Source organism: Pelobates fuscus, chromosome 3 (assembly GCF_036172605.1).
Source record: "Pelobates fuscus isolate aPelFus1 chromosome 3, aPelFus1.pri, whole genome shotgun sequence".
Classification (NCBI taxonomy): Eukaryota; Metazoa; Chordata; class Amphibia; order Anura; family Pelobatidae; genus Pelobates; species Pelobates fuscus.
The window spans coordinates 223,828,068-223,849,617 of NC_086319.1; the positions used below are offsets into that span (position 1 = coordinate 223,828,068).

General features: G+C 40.6%; 1 protein-coding gene across 1 annotated transcript in view; it reads left to right on the plus strand.

Moving 5' to 3' along the window:
• SLC26A5 (solute carrier family 26 member 5) overlaps positions 1–21,550 on the plus strand; it is a 69,046-nt gene that overhangs the window by 12,192 nt on the left and 35,304 nt on the right. Inside the window, exons 2-3 of the mRNA XM_063448151.1 lie at positions 15,042–15,233; positions 19,181–19,320. Of these exons, the coding sequence (XP_063304221.1) occupies positions 15,079–15,233; positions 19,181–19,320 (295 nt within the window). The 5' untranslated portion in view covers positions 15,042–15,078. The remainder of the gene's footprint in view (positions 1–15,041; positions 15,234–19,180; positions 19,321–21,550) is intronic.

Sequence of the window (21,550 nt, forward strand, 5' to 3'; positions counted from 1 at the left end):
TCTACGTTGCTCTTGGTCCTTTTGCCTGCAGTCTAATAATACTCTGATTTAACCCCTTAAGGACACATGACAGAAACATTCCGTCATGATTCCCTTTTATTCCAGAAGTTGTGTCCGTAATGGGGTTAATATGCAATATGCATTGTTAATATGCATTGTGTGATATTAAACAATAGAACAGTTTAAACCCTATTTGTACAAAAACCTACTGCATAAATATATGATCAGACTATCCTTATTCCATACAATTAAGATGTTTGGACTTAAGACTCGTGTTAATGCGCCTTGTGAATGATATCTTTTCAGAAATAAAGTCCCAGACGGTTAGTACTGTTAGAAAAGATTACATTTCAGCTATAAATAGCTATTTATGGTAAAGTTGAATGTCAATAAGATGACGGTTCTTTAAAATGGCTTTAAAAGAAATGTTATTTGTAAAGTCACGCATGTTAATACAAAACCAATACAAAAGAAAAAAGCAATTGCAAATACATACCTGTGATGCAGCGCTAAGTCAGACTCCTCTCTCATAAATCCACTACAATGACAGTGTTTTATATTGTCAGAGAAAAGAGGCAGCTATAGTGGTTTTGGTACTTTGAGCAGGCAACTAAATTGTAGGATTTTTCCTACAGGAATATATTTACACACCGTTGCATGACTACTACAAAATGTGTAGTTGTTATCCAAGCTTCCTTAATGGCTCCTAAGTTGTCAAATTTGTCAAGCCCTGCCTTAGAGGATCCCTTTCAGTGGGACTGCTTTAATCTATGCTGCACAATATTTCAAAGCATCAAAAGAACATTTTCTCTTGTGACAGTGTTCTTCTAAAGTCAATACACAGTAGTTCTATTTATAAAGGCCATAAAGATTATGGCAAAAGCGTGGATTTAAATGTCAAAGTGATTACACATAATAAAACATTGCTAAATATAATGTCCCTTGGTTTCCCATAACCTCATGGCATGATGGCCTTGTATGAAGGCACTGGGTGTTGGCTTTAAAAGTTACTAAATTATTTCATTATTGGTGCAGGGAATAAGGAAATTTAGGATTCCTGGAACTGGACGAAAACTCTTTTTGTTTATTTGTTATAACATAAGATTGCCAGTGTCTCGATGAGAGAGGGATAAATGATGGTATGTATATATAATATCTCTGACTACTATCATAGTAACTGGAGAGCAACACTCACTTTGTCACCTGTTATCTTTTTAGCTTTCACCTAATTGTCTCAAGGGTGCTTGATGTATGTTCAGTGATGTTGAGCTATTTTTCATTTTGAGGTGCAGCTTTTATAGTAATACATAGTGTTTCACTGATTTGAAAGTTATTTATTATTACTTATATCACTTAGCGCCTTTTTTTGCTTGTATACATATATTGTTTACTTGATGTACCTACCAACATAATGTTTGTATAACCACTCTGTTTGCTTTACCTCCACTGTCCGGTTAAAAAGGTGTATACACCTGTACATATAGTAATAAGCAGTCAGTGATTTAATATTTTACTTGTATTCATCCACAGTGCACTTGAACATGTGTTGTGACACTTTTTTTTCTCTTTCTTTTCTTTTGCAACTATGGCGTCAAGGCGGTATAGCCTGAAGACTGTTTTTGTGGGAATAGGTTCTTGGCCTTTATTAGGTCATGTATGGTATTTGTAGGTATGTTGTTTCCTTAGAGACGTAGAAGGACTTCATTGGATGCTTTAATGATTCCTTTGGTCTAAAGCCGCATTGATTTGCTCACTCACTAATGTACAAATTTAAAAGAGCAGAAGGTTTAGCACTCTAGACTTGCACTCCTATCTTTATATTTCTCATATAACAGTACTCACATAGCTACACCACACTTCACCACCCAGATGGATTCCACTAAATCAAATATGGATATCTCTCAATAAATAAAATACTCTGAACCCCAATAACAGAATCAGTTTAAGGCTCCTGAGTCCCAAACGCGTTGGGTGGTTTAGCTTGACTTTTTTTCCTCCTGTTTGTCTTTTTCCTCCCTTTGCCAATAAACTTTGGACTTTGAGTGCTTGCTGTGGCGTTTGTTAGTTTTTTTTCCTTAGATCTCTCAATAAATGTTCTGGAAATAGGACAGTGCTTATCTCTCTCTCTCCCCTTCCTAGCCATACTCTTAAGGAAAATAGAAATAAAGTAATTCTTACATAAGTATTGGACCTGTCTTTTGATCCAGGATCTGTGAGAGAGAGCGAATGGTCTCCTGGGTACAATGATAACCTCTGACTTGTGGACTGCTCTCGTAGAAAAATCAATAGTGAAGGCTCCCTAAGCACGCCAACACGTTTTTTGTATGTTTGTATGTGTTGTCTCTGCTTCACATTTATTGGAAGACTGGCATGTCTACACTCTTTCATATTGGATCTGAGATTTAATTCTTCCTCTCCGTTCATCAATTTATAGATTTGTTTCGCTCTATATACCTCATGTTCTCTGGCTATACTCCTTTCCTTTTCCTCATTTAACTGTTGTTAATTGTATCTCTCCTTTTTTCTTTTTAAATTTCTTACTAATTTTTACTCTTCATTCAACTTTGTAAATCCCTTGTTTTTCCTTGCTAGCTGCTGAAATTTCAGTTTATTGTTCTCTGACATACACTTCCCTTGCTCTTTTACCTTCCAAATTGATTGAGTTGAACTTGTCCTTCACTACGTAATTAAACCCCTATCTCCTAGTTTTGACTTGCAATGTTCCTGCTTCCTTTTCTTTCATTTCTTATTGTGATTTAGTTTGTTGATCTGGCCTTTTAGGTTGATATGTTCTAATTATTCATACTGTTTGTTTCCTGTAAAAGAAAGTCATACCAATGAACAAACCTTTAATAAAACAGTTTATCACAAAGACAGTACATGTAGTTAGGGATTTTAACCTAATATCATAGTGAAAGGCCTACAGAAAGTATTCATCATTCTTCACCTATTCCAAAAACAAGTCACAAAGATTTTCTAAAAACTAAAAAAACAAGCATCTATTCAGGAACTGAGCATGCTGGTAAATATTGTAGGCACATGAGATCGGTAATCTATGCGGACATGTGTTGATAGAAATATGTTAAGTGCTGAGCTGTTTAAAAATATTTTCATAGCAGTCTGTGCATATTCTTTAATCAGTGAATTATGGCCAATTGAGAACATTACATTTCAAAATAAAGACCAAAATAACTTTTTCAGCTGTAACTGCTAGGCCCATTCTGGTTACTGCACCCATCTGGGTGGCTGCATTTTTTTTTAATGTTTTCACAAATTTTGAAAAACGATATAGAGCTTAGTAAATTATTTGATGATATATCAATACCAAATGAACCATGTAGTCTGCCCATAATTGAATACCTTTCTTATTTATTGTTTAAATATCATTATCGGAACACTATAGTGTTAGGATTACAAACATATATTCTTAATGCTATAATGGCCCCCGTTAGGGGGCTCTTTAATGTTCAGAGAAATGGCAGTGTTTACATTACTGTCTAGTAACACCTCTGGTGGCAGTCACTCAGATGGCCACTCGAGGTGCTTCATGGGTCCGTGCTGCACAATGTGCATCACTTGTGTTTAGCACTGATGCTCAGTGTCTCCATGCTCTATGAGGAGATGCTGATTGTCACAGCGTGGCGTTTTGCAGCGCATGCGCATTAGCTTCCTAATGCTTACCTATGGGAAAGCTTTGGATTGACTGAGATCATTAAGTTCAAGATCATCGAGCCAACAGGGCGGAGCCAGTTTCGCCGTGAGGATATCCGCGCTCTGCAGGAAAAAAGGTGAGTAAATCACCAGTTTAACAGGGTTCAGACACCTAACTGGCACAATTAGAACTATAGTGTCAAGAATACGTGTTTGTATTCCTGACACTATAGTGTTCCTTTAACTTACATGATCTCAAAAATTGGTATATGTGGATTACTTTAAGTCAAATGTAGACTTGAGACAGCAGTGCCTTGTCACCATGGTAACATGTTTCCTTGGTGACTACATCATGGAAGTGAATCTTGGTTCAAACACTTGGATACTGTAAATGAACATGTAAATGGGTAAATGATAATATCCAAGTTTTATCCAAACCATTAATATTTCATTTTAAAGAAGGCCACTTGTAGAAGGTGATTATGCTTTGCATAATATCTGGAAAATAAGGAAAACTATGCATACATTTTATAAGAGGCAAACCTTGGAGAAACCTGTACAGACAATATTCTGCAAGATGTTTATTTATCAGAATGCATTTTGCTGACTTTACAATTTATTTTTGTGAAACTTTTTTTTTTTTCTTGTAAATGTGTCAAATGAGGTAACTTAATTGTTTTTTAAAGGCAAACAGTATATATATATTTTTCAATCCAGAACATGCATGAGTAAATGCTATATAAAAACAAACTCATAATTATACAACTGTGTGGTATTTTGATTAAAAATGTTTTTATATTTTTCTTCATGTCCATATCAAAACAGCACACATTAGTCTTAAAACCAATAGACAATTTTGTTGTTGTGAGTTGTGTAGCCTCATCAGCCTACACGCTCCCTCGAAATATATCAAACGTCACAAAGAAGTGAAAGCATTGTTGTACATATGCACCCATATATGAGTGTTCACTAATGAGTACCTGTGGGGACCTCCGACCCACCCGCACATTAATTAGAGAGCGAGAAAGAGAGAAGAGGGTAAAAAGTGTGCACAACCATTCAGGACCTAGAAAGGGATAGGGAAGGTTTGGAAAGTACCGAAGTACTGGACATGTTTCGGGTAATGTTTTATCAGGGGTGCCTAGTTAGTGTAGAACTACAACTGCCATGATGCTTTGCATGTTTTTAAAATGACAAAGCATCATGGAAGCTGTAGTTTTAAAACATCTGGGGATCTACCTTTTGGACACTTGTGGTCTGTATGGCTCAGCAATCTTTAGTCAAATTAAAGTGTATGTATAGAAATTACAGGAATTGGCCTCGGGTGAAGTAGTTAACGGTGGCCGATACCAACTCGAAATCAACTTAAACGCAGTTTACTGCTGTTTAGCCGATATCGAGCATTTATGAAGATCATTTGCCACTGCACTAGTAAGAAGAAGCTCTCGCTCCCATTGCACTGTATATATTGGAAGTGTTGCATTGGCTGGTGAGATAAACAAGCTATAGAGGTGGGAATTCTCTCCGAAGATGTGCAAATGATTTCCAAACAAGTCTTTTTCTTCCACAGTAAGTGAGGGTTTTGGGTCTTGGGTATAAATTGGTGCAGCTGGTGGTAGCTCCACCTCATGGGCCACACGGGAACATTTGTGCATGCTGTGGTTTTTACCTCTGGGAGACCCCCTTGTGTTATCTGATACAAAGCTCTGACTACCTACAATTCTAAAAAATTATATACAAATTTTGGAATTCCTGAAGGAATTACCAGGTTATGTGACAACAGGAACAGCTGGGAAGATCATGAGGAAATGTTCAGCCTAGCCGTAAGCAGGTCAAATGTTTCTTTTTGTTTTGTTTTTTTATATTTTTATTGATGTCGCAAAAAAGCATGAACAGGCATAGTACCGGGTGATAGATGTAGTATATGGTTGCCTGCGTAGAGGCATATAGGTCATAACATACAGGCTTTTAAGGAAATGCTATACAGCGTGTGGTTCGGTAATCATATATGGTAACATTATTTGAGACAGGCATCACGGTGCGATGTCCTATTAACATTATGGCCACGGGCAATTAATCGCAAACTAAGCATGCCGCGAAATAAGTGCTTAGTCGTCAGAGCTAACATTTTATATGCATGCCTCAATGAGCATGGTTGTTTCAACGTGTAGATTGAAGTGCATTGGTTACGTCGTACAGTGCAATCGCCTGGCTATTTTAGTGAACTACTATGTATAGCATATGCATTCTGAAACTGATGCGAATGGTCACTCAAATATATATCGATTAAGCCATGGCGTAAAAAGCTTAATGGCTATGCAATTAACAGTAAACTTTAGCCCCTGTAGGAGCATTTGAGCATGGTTTGTTTTAACGTGTAGATTGAAGCGTATTGGTTACGTCTTACAATGCAATCGCCTGGCTAGTTTAGTGAACTACTATGTAAAGCATATGCATTCTGAAACTGATGCGAAGGGTCACTCAAATGTATATCGATTGAGCCATGACGTAAAGAGCTTATTGGCTATCCAATTAACAGTAAACTTTAGCCCCTGTAGGAGCATTTTTCATTTCTAAGTAAAACAAATTGAGCAATTCCCGCTGGTGACTAGGCAACTTAAACAATTTCTGTGTGACAGAGTGAGAAAAGTTTCGCAGCAATCATGAATTTAAAAAATGCGTATAGACAAAAGAAAATCCTAATATGCGTTAAGAAACTCTAATTAGGCGAGCTGCCATTTTGTGATTGCGTCGCCTGTCATTAATCTGATTCAGGATCTGTTATAGAGCAATGTACATGCGTGTATGAGCCACCAAACAGATTCTGAATTCGCCAAAGACATACATGTTTATGTTAACGGTCTAAAAAGTAAAAATAATAATAAAAAAAAATAATAATAATTGTTTGGAGACCATGCGAGCAATATGTTGTCGGTACTAGGTTAATATGCTAATATAACGTATATCGTGCTGTTTGCAGTACAGTTCAGTTAGCGTAAAACTGTAATAATAATAACTTTGACGCTTTTAACCACGGTGGAGCTGGGCTGTTCTCCATGTCCGTTCAGTAGGGGCTGTTTATTGCACAGCTGCCCTGCAGTTCTTAGGCCGTTGGGTCACCACCTGTCTTCCCTGCAACAACCCCATTCCGTCTCCGGGGCCCTCCGTAGCTTTGTGGGCACTCGGGAGCAGGGGCTGTCCATTCGACTCCCACACCTAGAGTCCATGGCCCCTCTCTCCCTGCACCTCCCCATCACCACCCAGTGCCCCAGACTCAGAGGCGCCGGAGGGGGACGCACAGGCCCTCTGGGGACCCCACATACCCATGGGCTAGGGCACCCACGTCTCCAGTGGGCCAGCAGTCGTCACAGAGGATCCATCTAGCGCTCAGCTGTGCCCAAGTCCGTTTGGGCAGTCCAGAATGGCCTCCCATGATTAGCACTGTCCCCCTTCACTTCCTCTGACTCAGCAGTAGTTGCCAGTGATGGGGTAATCGCTGTGTGCGACCAAGACTCTTTGTGCCTGACTGGGGGGCTTCTTCGGGTAGATGTTTCAGCCCCTCCGTGGCTGCATCTAGTGTTGCTGGCTGGCTGTTTTTCGTGCAGCCTGTGCCAGTGCAGGCGGCCGGCATCCGGACCGGCGGGGACTCCTGCTGCGGCCAGCTCCTCCACCTGGAGGCCGGGATATCCCCCACCGGCCAAAGGGGGGGGGGGGACAGGGCCGTGCCCCGGGTCGAAGTTCTCTCTTTGTCCAGATATATGCAGCGGGACCGCATGGCTTTGCTGCCCGCAGTGGGCGCTGGGTTTCCGTCCCTCTGCCTCATGTAGGCCGTGCTCGGCCTTCTCTGCTGGCCTGGCTTGCGTTGGGTGTCGGGTATCGAGAGTAAGCTGGTGCCATCCTCAGTTCGTGTCTGGTGGGAATATGTATTTTTTAGGCGGTCTGAGGTGATTTTAGTTGCCTTTTTTTCGGCATGGAGCAGGAGCTCAAGATAATGGCGTCTGGTCGGCCCGGCAGCCCGGCCCGGCCCCCAGGTCAAGTGTTTTTAGTGTAGATTCTTTTGTTGGGGGCATGTGGTCATCTGCAGAGTTTAGTCATGGCAATGAACCCAGTGGGATTGGCACGCCTGCCTGCTCCACCACTATCCATACATTATCCGATGGGTTTCTTGTCCAGTTCACTATTGTGGATAAGTGGGCCGTATTGTAATAGTACTGCATGTGAAGAAGCCCCATGCCTCCATCTACATAGTCAATATGTCACAATTACACTTACCTGGGGATCCCTCGCCATGTCTCCATCCCTGTCTGATGTGGCTCCCTCTTAGCTAAGGCCAAGGACTGTGGCGAGCTCAGCCGCAGAGACGAGCAGCCAACGTCTCTGTGGCACATGGACTTGGTGCTGTGGCTCTCTTCATCACGCCGCGCCCCGCAGGAAGCTCCTCTCCTCAGCCGAACCCACATGTGGAGACTCCACAACAAGTAACAAGGCGCAAACTCTTCCGAAAGATGGCCTTTTAAAGGGGCAGAAGACCTGTTATTTCTTAAAGGTACTAATAACTTCATCCAATTCCTAGGCGTGCCTCTTAAAGGGGTAGACCACCTGTTATCTCTTAAAGAAACTAATCACTTCAACCAATAGTATGTGAGAGGTGGATACGTCTCACCTATATAATTACAGACAACCGTTACCTCAGTGCTCAGTTATACTGTGCTCTTCGGTGTGTATGCTTCTGTGAATCCTGTTAAAATGTGATCCTTGACCTACCTGCCTGTTATACTGTTTCTGAGTCTGCGCTGCCTGCCCCTTACCTAGGCTTTCCTTGACTACAAGTTCCGCTCATCCCTATTTGGTACTTCACATTTGGCTTATTGCTGCTTCCTGGGCACCACCCGTCAAAACCACAACACAAGACTTCATTTTTACGTTTAGGTTTTTTTGCGATCCCAAACAAAACCCTCAAACATCTGTCTCAGGGACTTGAAAAAGGATGGGGGCACCATTACGGGCATGGTCTGGAATAAGTATAGATGGCAAGGTAGGACATAGCCTTCTAAACCATGACAAAATGGCCTCTCTAATCTCCCTAGGTCCCTACTTATCACCTCCAACAGAGAGCCAAATTGTCCTCAAACAGCGATAGACCGTTTAGTACCTAAATATTTATTACATGTCTCTGACCATTGGAATGGTAAAATGTAGGCTTTAGAGGAATTTATTTATAACTGGAGTACGAAGGACAGTGCTTCAGTTATTTACATATGTGACTCAGCAAGGTCACTGGGTTTGTTAAAAAGAACAGGATCATTTACAAAGGCAGCCACTTTGTGTTGGGCCTCTCAGTATCCCCTTCACCTGTGCATTCCCTCGTAGTGCAGAAACTAGGGGCTCCATGGTTAGAATAAATAAGATGGGGCAGTTTCATATTAAAGTAAAGAAAAGTCCAAGAAAAGTGAAAAGGTAATTGTATATAGTTATAATAAAACAAAATTTGATTCTCATCATGTCTTCATATAAGGCACTTTATAAAATATGAAAAAGAAGAACAATAAATATAAAATTCCATTGAATAGAAACATTTTGCCCGTTTCACAACTCCTGAAAATGTATCTTCACATATTTTTGTAAAAACGTTTTTTAGTCTTTCCTATTTCCAAGGTTGCACATTGCAAATGTGTTGCTTGGTCACAGCTTTTTCTTTTTTCTGTGTGTTCCGTGCTGTAGAATTAGGATCTTGTGTAAATATTTGTTGTTACTCTGTAGCTGGCACATTGAATGTACTTTTAAACATAAACTATGCTTTTGATTACACGCTGTTACAATCTGTGCAAAAACTGATTATATTTGTTTACCTATGGTGACCTATTTTGGGATTAGTGCTAGTTTGAAATGGTTTGTTTTGTCTATATTTATCATTCCAAGCACCAAAACAACTTTGAATCATCACAAAGGTTATGGTACACAGAGTACCCTGCTCAGAATGTTATATAACTGCAGCAATCACTGCAACTATAAGACTGTGATGTCAGAAGGGTCATTTTACTTACTCTTTTGCCATCCAGAATTTCTCTCCCCGTCTAAGAGACACTCTAGGCACTACTACCACTTCATCTCAGTGGTGATAATGCCTAGAGGCACCGGTGCCTCTCCACTGTTCATTGTCAGCACATTTTGGAATGGTTTTACTGTGAGTTGGAGTCCCCCACTCTGCCATCAGCATATCACAACCTTCATTGATTATATGAGCTAGTTGAACAGTCGACTGGTGTAAGACTGAACAGTGGGACGGCGCCAGGAAGTGCAGGCACTTCAATGAGATGATATGGTTGTTGTTCAGAGAGTGTCCCTTAAAACAAAAAAGCTAATTTTCTGCACTTGGTTGGTGCCAGAGGTTGGAAAAATAAATAATTAACTGGTTATTGCCAGTAAAGGGGTTAAAAGTTTCCACTCACCAGCGAGCCATTGATGAGCGGAAATTCCGCTCTGGCAAGTGCCATGGACCCCTCCACTGCGTATGACACTCCGCAATGCTGTTTGATATCAGCAGCTTATTAACAGTGACTGCAGGATATTTAGGTGCTGCCATCAATCATGCTATTATTCAACCTGTTATGCAGGATAGCATTCCTTAAAGGATAGTGTTCCTTTAAATGTGTCAAGATGGACTGGAATGGTTTAAGTGTGATTATGTTTGCAGGGAGTGGTTGGGTTCAAAATGAATTTCAAATTTAAGGCTGGAGTAGCCAAACTGAAAGCCTAGCTGGCCTTTTCTACTTTACCTGTTTTTACCTTAAATTTGAAAATTCACTTTGAGTTCTCACTTTAGTATATAACCGTCATGAACTCTAATACAAATAGGACTTTGGAAAAGATAGGAAACAGTCAGTGACACAGCTTTCACTGCATTCATGGACACAGTAATGTACACTAAAACATTGGATAACAGGTAGATGAAACAAGTAAAGTACACTTAAAATGTGATAACATAACTACAATCAGCATTTCCACACTGTTTCCAACAGCTTTAACTTCAACATAAAGTTAAGACACACGCCATGTTTATGGAGATCAAGCCTCGGAATTTCTCACTTGACTTTGATAAGCAAACATTTCTAGGCACACTGTATACACAGTACATGCATATTTAATGGGGATTATCCTGTACAAATTGAAGCTTTTGTAATTGGCTGTCTTTAACCAGTAGTGCACCATAACCGATGTAAGAAATGTAGGTTGTTGCTTGGAGTGTTCCTTTAAATATGACAAGTGATGATCATCTTGAATTCCAGAGACATTACACATCCCTGCCTCTCTGTGTCTCCCTATTTATCCACTCGCAGAGTGCCACTGATGAATGCTGGAATCTCAATGCAGACTTAGGAGGAAATGTGCACAGTAGGAATTCAGCACAGTCCCACACTACCAGAATTTTATAATGAGGTGCAATGAAATCCTTTAAAGGGGCACTATAGTTACCAAATCACTGTTAGCTTAAAGGGGCACTATAGTTAAAAGAATGTTTACAGTGCAAATACTGCTGTTGCATGTAATGTGCATAAAATGTGAACATTTTCAACAATTGAACATTTGCAAAAAACGCCACTGTACCATAAAATTAAATATACATTAAAAAAGTGCAGTATATGCAACAGCAGTATTTGCACTGTAAACCTTTTTTATTTATATAAAGTGTGAGTGAACCTAAACTGTATGGCTATGCAGTGGTTCCTGTAGGTTTTGCGTGCGTGTGGGGGGGGGGCATCCATGTCCATTTTGCTTGGGGCCCCCAAATTCCTTCAAACGGCCCTGTACATACATACAGAGACACAGACAGACAGACAGATACATACAGTCACATACATACACACATGCCTTATATTGGCCTTTAGACTCTAAGGCCTCCACCAAAGACACCTACGTCAAGGACCACGTTAGGCATTACTAAAGTAATTATTCATTTTCATACAATTTTTTTCTATGTTGGAATTCAGCATTCCATTTTGTAATATGGATTTGTACATTTTTATATTTAGAGTCTTTATGAAATGTACTTAACAAACATCTGCTTATCTTTAGATTGTTTGTTTACGTAAAACATGAGGATGAACCAGGAGAACCTTGTTTAGACTTCAGTAAACTAGTTGCTCAGCAGGATAGTTTTGATATCTGAGCATATTTTTGGCATATGTTTATCTTTCATGGCAGACACAATTTTTGTTTTCTTCAGAAAAAGGAAAACAACTTTTTCTTTTTTACATGGCCTGTTAACACAATTAACCTAGTCTGAAGACTAACGTCCTGAGTACCAAGTATTTATTCATTATGTTCATACAAAATAGAATTTTCTGGGGACACAGCTGTACCCAGCAGACTCTCCAAGACAAATCTTTTCAATTTATGTTACCTCCTCTCTTAACAGAGTGTCCCTACACTCCGTTATCAATGAGGAAGATATCAAATTGTCCTGGGGGTCACCAGGATGTCACAGGTCGGCATCATGTTCTGTAGGCCTCGTGTGAGTTTGTGGAAGAGCCAGAATCTGTCTGTTACATCTCATGGCTTAGAGTGATTCCTTACATAAGTCAAATTGAGGCTTATTAAGAAATGCGTCTTGACACTAACTGATGGGTGTACTATAGGAGTATCTCCTGATACTAACAAATAAGTATAGGATGACCTTATTAAGAAATACTTAGGGCTGCTACACATATTCCCAATCTAATTACTAGAACCCCAGCCTCAATTTGACATAAGGAACCGAGTAGTGATAAGATATAACAGACAGTCAGTGTCCGGTCTTATGAACACAATTGAATAAAGCATGGTGGAGATGGAAATTCTGATACAAATTTATAATATTGTTATTTTTCCTATCTCAGTAACAAATGATACTTCTATAAGTGTTGGGTAGATACACTGTAGATAATTTTGTTAGGCTTCCTACCTGATATTTAAAAAAAAAAAAAACATTTTCTTCCTTTTTTTGTGTATTGCAAGATACAAATATGTATTTCTAACATTATAGTGCCTTCTTTACCATTTTTGGTGTCTGTGCCAGTGCTGCCAGGGTTTTTCCTTTGCTGTGCTGGTCTCCTTGTGAAAGCTCCGCCTTTCTGGTTGAGATCATTGAGATCGATGATCTCAGCCAATACAATGCTTTACTTTAGGAAAACACTTGTAGGCTAGTGCGTAATTCCGCAATGCACCAATCAGATGGTCTCTATGACTTAAATATTATTCAGAAGCCACTATAGAGGCAGGCTAACCCTCCCATGTAAACATTGCCGTTTCTGCATGGTTAAAACAGGGAGCACCTGGTACCCAGAACACTTCATTGAGATGAAGTGGTCTGGGTGCCTACAGTGTTTTCTTTAAGCCCTTGGACAGGACTAGTGTTGTCTTACTGGCAGTGGACACGCGAACAGTCCTACTGTGACAATGGATTATTGTTAAAACCAGGGACTGAGACATACATGTCAAAGAATATAACCACCTAAAATGCATCTAGGCCAGGCTGGCAAAACTCAACATAAAGAAACATGTAATTCATTAACTCTAATGTGTTTTATTTCTGTTAATTATTTGTTCTATAAATCTGTGCTTTTCATTTGCGCAACTATGCATGATAAAGCCTCTAGTAAAAACACATCGCTTTAAGCCTCAATAAAGACGGCTTATGATAACCTCCCTGAATGTTCAGCCATTTTGTTTATGTTGAAGCAATGGATTAATATTGGCCTGACATGCATTTCAGTACAATAATGCTTAAATATGAATAAAAAAATCAGCTGATATTTGGATACATATTTGGAGTGCCCAGTTACAGCGTTTTATAGTAGAAGTGTGGTGCAGATCATTTTTTATTTTTTTAAGCACTCAATGAATGATTGACACAGTGTATAAATGAAATTATGCTTCACCCAAGTCATACTTTAATGGATCACATCCCTCATTGCAGAAGTTATGCAATTATTGTGCATTGTGTTTGAAGATGACTCAAGTGAGGCCATTAAAAAAGTGAAGAAACATGTTTACACTACTTGATAAGAACACTAAAACTTCACTCATGACAGGATGTAATTCATTCCTAATGGCATTAAAATATGACCTCACTTCCTGCTTTTACCTTGAATTATATCTATAGTGCAGGCATCATCAGCAAACAGGATTTACACACATTTAAACCGCACATAAAGCATTTTATTTAAACAAATACACCTAGTACGCATGCACAACCAAAATATATAAATCTATATAAAATGTATTTCTAATGCCTGGCTGAACTTAGAAGATCTGTATATCTATATATCTGTTTATTTTAAATACACAGTTTACATGACATTGTTTACTGTTAGGCTCAAGCATTTTATAAGAAATATTAAATGGGCCGTTCTTTTAAAAAAATTTAAAATGATCCAGGCCATTGCCCTGCTGAGGAAAAATGAATACTAGACATGTACATGTACTAGATGTGGTTTGTGTGAAGTAATATTGTATTTGAACTTGTAATGCGTGAGTAACCATGTTTGTTTGTTTTTGTTTTTTTAATAACATTTTGTTATTTTATGTAAAACATAAAAACCCATGAAGTGTGCTGGGGTAACACAACTGAATACCCAAATACATTCGCAGGGAGAAAAGAATAACATTAACTGACAAACAAGCAAAACAATATTTACATCACATTTAACAAGATACTTTTAAATAAAACCTGGAAAAAAACACCTAGGATAATTGTCAAAGAATGAAAATTGATATATGTGTTAAAGTGTTGCAAATAAGAGCCTTATATTGAGTATCCAGAGAATAGATGTAAGGCTGAGTAATACTTTTTTGATACTCTTTATACTCTGGGTGTGTTTGGTAAACCATACCAAGTCGCAAGTCCCCCTTTGGCTCTGTATCACAGCTACAAAGCATCTCATTGACAGGAGATTAGCAGCCACAATATACTTTAATACACGTAGTGGTACATGCATCATTGTACAGACTACTTTTTAGATGTAAAGTTTTGGTTTTTCTTTTTAGGCATACCTCTAATGTAGGGGTCCTCAAACTCCGGCCCCCCAGATGTTGCTGAACTACAACTCCCATGATTCTTTGAATTACATAGATAGCCAGAGAATCATGGGAGTTGTAGTTCAGCAACATCTGGGGGGCCGGAGTTTGAGGACCCCTGCTCTAATGTAATCTGATTAATCAGCAGGTTGTTTAATGTCAGACTAGAAATATTGATTACTGAAAAAGTGCTTCTGTAAGAAAAGCAATAACATTGTTTTACTAGACAAAGACTCTGCCTAATGAACGTCTTTCATTAAGTGTTAAATAAAAGATATCTAGGTACATATTTATAAGATTCTCTGTAGTTATCCATGCGTCTTTGCATTCTCCAGGTACAATTCGATACTGAGCAAATACTGGCAATGTGCTATGGAATTGGCCTCAGGGGAAGATGAGTGTCTCTGCCAGAGACAAAGATACTGTGTGGATCGACCAATATACACCCAGGAATATCTACAAAAACAACTGCATGTGAAGGAGACTGAGCCACAGTCTGTCTGCCATAAAATCACACATTCTTGCCGGTGAGTAATGGGTGTAAATTATCTGGAATTCAAATACACTACTTATTGAAATATGTTGTAAGAGTTTTAAATAAACAGATGTTATAAAAGTATTTCAAACAGATTTAGTTGCTAAAGACCCGAACAACATATTACATTTTGGCATATTATGACCTAAGATTTTGAAATCAGAAATGTATAAAATATCAGTTTTGTTCTACTGTTTGATGTGTATAGCAGTGGTTAGCTCCTCCCACTTACCAATCAGATCTGCCTCAATTTACTAGTCCAGCGTTTCCCATACAGTATTGTGTGGAACCCTAGGGTTCCGCGTGAACAATATCGGGGTTCCGCTGCGATTTACCCATCAGATGGCCCAAGCATGTAGGGCCACCCATGGGTATCACTAAACAGATGTCCGGTCAGGCGCCGCAGGCTTCTAAGACCGCGACCTGACCCCTGTTGTATGGGATGCTGGGAGGAAGTGACAGCATTTCCTCCCAGACAGAGCACGTCACCAGCAGGGAGGGAGTAGCTGCCGACCTGGCACACCATCCTCACCATCCATGCCTGCAGCACTGAAGAAAGAAAAAAGGTAAGTTAAACATATGTGTGTGTGTAGCTGCCAATGTGTGTGAATCTGTGTGTGTATATGTGCCAGTTTGTGTATCTGTGTATCTGTGTATCAATGTATGTATGTGTCACTGTGTGTGTATATATGTCTGCCAGCGTCTGTGTGTGTGTGTGTGTGTGTGTGTATGTGCCAGTTTGTCTGTGTGTCAAGGTGTGTGTTTCTGTCAGTATGTGTATCTTTGTGCCAGTGTGTGTGTGTGTGTGTGTGTGTATCTATGTGTCAGATACATATACACACACACACACTGGCATATACAAACACACACCGGCACATACAAACACAGATACACATAGTTTGACACACAGATACACACTGTGTGTCAAGGTGTGTGTATCTATGTGCCTGTGTGTGTGTATCTGTGTGTCAGATACATACACACACACACACAGATACACACTGACACATAGAAACACACACTGGCACATACAAACACAGATGCACACACCTTGATACACAGACACACACCAGTGAATACAAAAAAAAAGGTTTATTCAAAGGTGCAAAATTGTCAGTGATTAGCTGTGGATGGATTTGTGTCAGCAACTCAGCACACACTGATCTCCCATCATACACTGCGCATTTACAATAAAAAAAACACTTTGTGAAAAGGGAGGCGTGTCCAGGGCCGGTGCAAGGATTCTTGCCGCCCTAGGCAGCCATCCATTTTGCCGCCCCCTCATAAAGGCAACTACATTCTATCACATGTTTATTCACTAAATTCTGAATTGCAATGAACACACTGCATAGAAACACTCATCCAGTATATGCATCCATATAAACACACTGCCTATTACATACAATCAACCATATGCACATTTCATAAATCCTCACACACACACCGCCTAATAAATACATTCATACACTCATACTGCCGAATGCATAGATCAGTACACATGTACTGCCTAATGCATACATCAATAGACACATACTGCCTAATAAATATATCCACACACTCTTTTTCAATGTATTTGGTGCTGTTTAATTTTTAATAATATTGAGATTTAATTTATGTTACTACAAACATTTTTTTCGGTTTAATATAGAATTCTATTAATATATATTTTAAATATAATTTAATATATAAGTATCTAATTACATGGTCACTCTGACATACATACACATTTTCACTAACACTTTCACTGACATGCAATGTCACATACACATTCTCACTAACACACACTCTCACTGACATACACAGTGTTGCTTACACACTTTCACTAACACACACTCTCACTGACATACAGTGTCACTTACACATTCACTGACATACACACTGTCACTGACATACACACAGCTTCACTTACACACACACACACTGACTGACATACAGTGTCACTCACACATTCTCACTGACATGCACAGTGTCATTTACACAGTCACTAACACACACAGTATCACACACACACACACACACACACACACACTGTCACTCAAGCACAAACTCATACCACTTTACATATAGTCACAATGTATTTACACCCACAAACACAGCAATTCAATACACACAGACCAATTTACCATCATACACTCATACTCATAATCAGTTCCACTTACCTTCAGATGGATCATTCATAAGTGCTGTGAATGGAGCAGAGGGGTCCATCCTGCAGGTAGCTGGTGCTGTTCCTGGTGGGGGAGCAGGAGAGCCGTGCACTGTGAGCACAGGCTACTTCCTGTTCCCCTCAGAGTGCTTCCGGTGTTCACAGGCAGGGGGCAGCTGGGATATTAAGTCATGTCCCGCTTCCCCTGCCTGCAGGAAGCACAGAGCTCTGCTGGAGTGCTGGGGTTACAGCATACCCCTCTCCCGAGCAGGCAAGCAGTTGAATGGCTGCGCTGGGGGGTGGCTAAGAAGTCGCTCGCCCAGCACAGCATCCCCAGACAGCAGCAGCAGGGCAGCCCACCAGAAAACCTCCCGGTGGGCGCCCCCCAGAGGCCGGCGCCCCAGGCGAATGCCTTATTCGCCTTAATGGTAGCGCCGGCCCTGGGCGTGTCTAAGGGAGCAATGTTATGTAGCAGAAAGCGGTCATTTTTAGCAAAAAAAGAGATTTGTATGTGAAGAAAAATAGACCAAAACCTATCAAATGTTGCAACAAAATGAAATCTACTTTAGCATTAAAGGACCACTATAGGCACCCAGACCACTTCAGCTTGATGAAGTGGTCTGGGTGCCTGGTCCAGCTAGGATTAACCCTTTCTTCTATAAACATAGCAGTTTCAGAGAAACTGCTATGTTTATAATAGGGTTAATCCAGCCTCTAGTGGCTGTCTCATTGACAGCCGCTAGAGGCGCTTCCGCACTTCTCACTGTGATTTTCACAGTGAGAAGACGCCAGCGTCCATAGGAAAGCATTGTGAATGCATTACTATGGACTGGCTGAATGCGCGCGTGGCTCCTGCCGCGCATGCGCATTCAGCCGAGGAGGAGGAGGAGAGTTCCCCGCCCGTCGCTGGAGAAAGAGGTAACTTTAACCCCTTCCTACCCCTAGAGCCTGGCGGGAGGGGGACCCTGAGGGTGGGGGCACCCTCAGGGCACTATAGTGCCAGGAAAACAAGTATGTTTTCCTGGCACTATAGTGGTCCTTTAATCCCATGGTATATACATAAGAAACTGCCACATCCATGGTATCTATATTAATATCATTTTTAACATAACACCAATATATTCTGCAGAACTTTACATTCATAGAAAGGGGATATTATACAGTGCCTTACTTACTAAATAAGGTGATCAAACTGGAATTTGAACCTAGGCTTTCCTCTAAGATAAGTGACATTGCCACTGCCCTAACTAGCTTATATACAGAGAGGGGAAAGTACTTCCCCTCCGTGTTGGTATACTATCACAGATTTCTATATCCTCTTCTCATTCAATGTTTTGCCTGCCCTCTCATTTTCTGTTTCACTTTTAATGACAATTATCTTTGAACATTATTATTATTTTAATTCTCTTAAAAACTAAATTTTGATGCAGATATTCAGAATTGTATTGTATTCTCCTAAAATGTTTTACTAAAAATTAAAGGGTAACTTTGAAAGTACCATTTATTTATTATGCCAAATTTAGGTACCTGAAACACATCAGGTGTATTGATTTTGATTAAAGTTTTTTTGACTCCAACTAACTACCACCTCAACTCAATTTGACTTGGGGTCTTGGGTCATTCATTCAACTTGGAATATATAGAAACTGTATATATGGTCCTTGACAATGCTTTCACCTGATTATAAGGACCTGTGTATCCGTTCAGCATATTTCAACTGAAATTAAGGGTGAATATGTTTTTTCTTTATCAGGTTTATTCTCCTAACACATTTGCGTTTTTGTTTTCTTAAGGTGTACTGTGAAAAAGGCAAAGTCCCAGCTGTATAGCTTTCTTCCAATTTTGAAATGGCTCCCACGTTACCCAGTAAAGGAGTATCTCTTAGGAGACATCGTTTCAGGGTTGAGTACTGGTGTCATGCAACTTCCTCAAGGTAAATCTTCCTCCACATCATATTGGGTATAATGTAGTACTAAGTGTAAGCTAGATAGCACTGATAGTAAAGAATATTTACACAAACGTAAACCTGATGTGTCAGAAAGCTTTTTTTTATTATCAGTAATCAAAAATTTTTAATCAATGTCTGAGGGCCACTTTTTCCTTCCCTTAAAACATCTTGGATAGAAATAGTTAGAAAACATTTGTTAGTGTTTTAGACTTGTGTGTAGAATGAATCATAGTAATTTAAATAACGATTAGTGGGTAGGGCGTGGCCGACCAAGCAACTAACTTGACGCATCTCGATGGGGCTCCGAGAAGGCCTCACAAACATATCTGAGCCAAAAAAACTAAATTTCCTGACACCTAACCATAACCTCCCCAAAGAGGATACGATGGGGCGCAAACATAAGAGACATCTGCGACCAGAGACAACTAACCTGCCTGATATCAGGCTCTCTTTTGAGAGACCCACTCTGCTATTACCACCCAAGATGGTACCCGAGCCTAGATGCAGCCCAGAGATTTCAAGGACTCCAGTGAAGAGAGGGAATCCACTACCTCTCCAGACCCGGGCGGAGTACACTCTTCCTCAGTGTCGGAGGATGACTCTTCCCCCTCCACAAAGGGAGATATCAAGAGACTGCTCACTGCCATGCGGAGGACATGGAAGGCAGATCTCTAGCAGACTCAGGCTGACATCAGCGACATCCGCAAGAAGGTACAGGCGGTAGAGGAGAGGGAGGCCTCACGGGACCTGCAACACAGCCAGACTAAAAGTCAGCTGGAGGGACTGGCAACCCAGGTCCATGTGCTACAGCAGACAGTGCTCTCCCTGGAAACCAGGCACCGGCGCCCCAATGTCGGCATAAGGGGAGTTCCAGAGATAGTTGGAGGGGAAGCACTGCTCCCATTCATGCAGGCGATTATAGCCTCTATGGGCCTTAAAGGCTTTGATGCCCCCCATATAAAGGCTACTTTCCGAGTGCGGAAATCAGCAACAGCCCCAGAGGCAGCACCTAGAGATATCATTGCCGTAACAAGAGACATAACCATGAGAACCTCTATACTGAACAGATCTAGAGAGAAGGGCACAGTGACTTTTGAAGGGCACTCTATCTTGCTTTACAGTGACTTACCATTCCCGGTCCTTGCCAAAAAGAAAAGACTGGCTCCAGTTGCCAAAATGCTACGCAACCAAGCTATCCAATACCGCTGGGGTCCGGGACGCTTACTGGTGGTACCTCGTGGGAAGTTAAAGTAGATTTGAGAAAGTAAAGCATTCCAAATCAGTCAGGTAATTGCTTCAGAGTTACCTGCTCATGGGAGCAATAAATAGTCCAAACGGTGCACCTGCAAACAGCAAGATCTACTAAGCTGTGCATCTGCAATCAGCCAGATCTACTAACTGTGCACCTGAAGTCAGCAAGATCTACTAAGCTGTGGGCCTTAAGTCTGCAACACTGCCACCAAACATAAAAGAGGCATACCCAGATAGTCACCTTATGAAAGTGCTGTTTATTGGTTCTTCAGGGATAAAGGCTTAGCCTCGGCTGGGCCTCATGTATGAAGTTGACTGCTGTCATCCCATCAGGGAAAGAGATAGATCAGACCCTTGGTTGCTGAAGGAGGTACCCAGGCTGGCGGCTCATAGAGATATGCTGTTACTGGGCCTTCAGGGATGAGAGGCTGAACCACGGCATGTATACAGTGGACCGCTTTCATCTCGTGAGGGAGAGATTGGTTCCAACCCCCAGTCACTAAGGGGGTACCCAGACTGGCGACTCACAATAGTTATTTTGTTGGGTCTTCAGGGCTTAGAAGCTGAAGCATTGCAGGACTACACAAATATTGCCTGGTGAGCATAAAAGAAACATCTAGGCCTACTTAAGCAGACTCCTTCTAAACCACTCTGAAGGACAGGAAAAAGACTGTCTGATGGGGAGGGGGTGGATCTATTCCATGGTTCTATTTCCATGGTACCAATTCCATGGTTCTATTTCCTGTCCTTTCTGCTGTGAGGGGAGGAGAATAATGAGTAAATGCTGCAATGTTTGATCAGGAAACTGCTTTTTTTCTGAAAAGGCAGTGTTTACATAAAAATGCCTGCAGGGAGAGGGAGTAAACACCAGAACATCTACATTAAGCTGTACTTGTTTTGGTGACTATAGTGTCCCTTTAACCCCTTAAGGACCAAACTTCTGGAATAAAAGGGAATCATGACA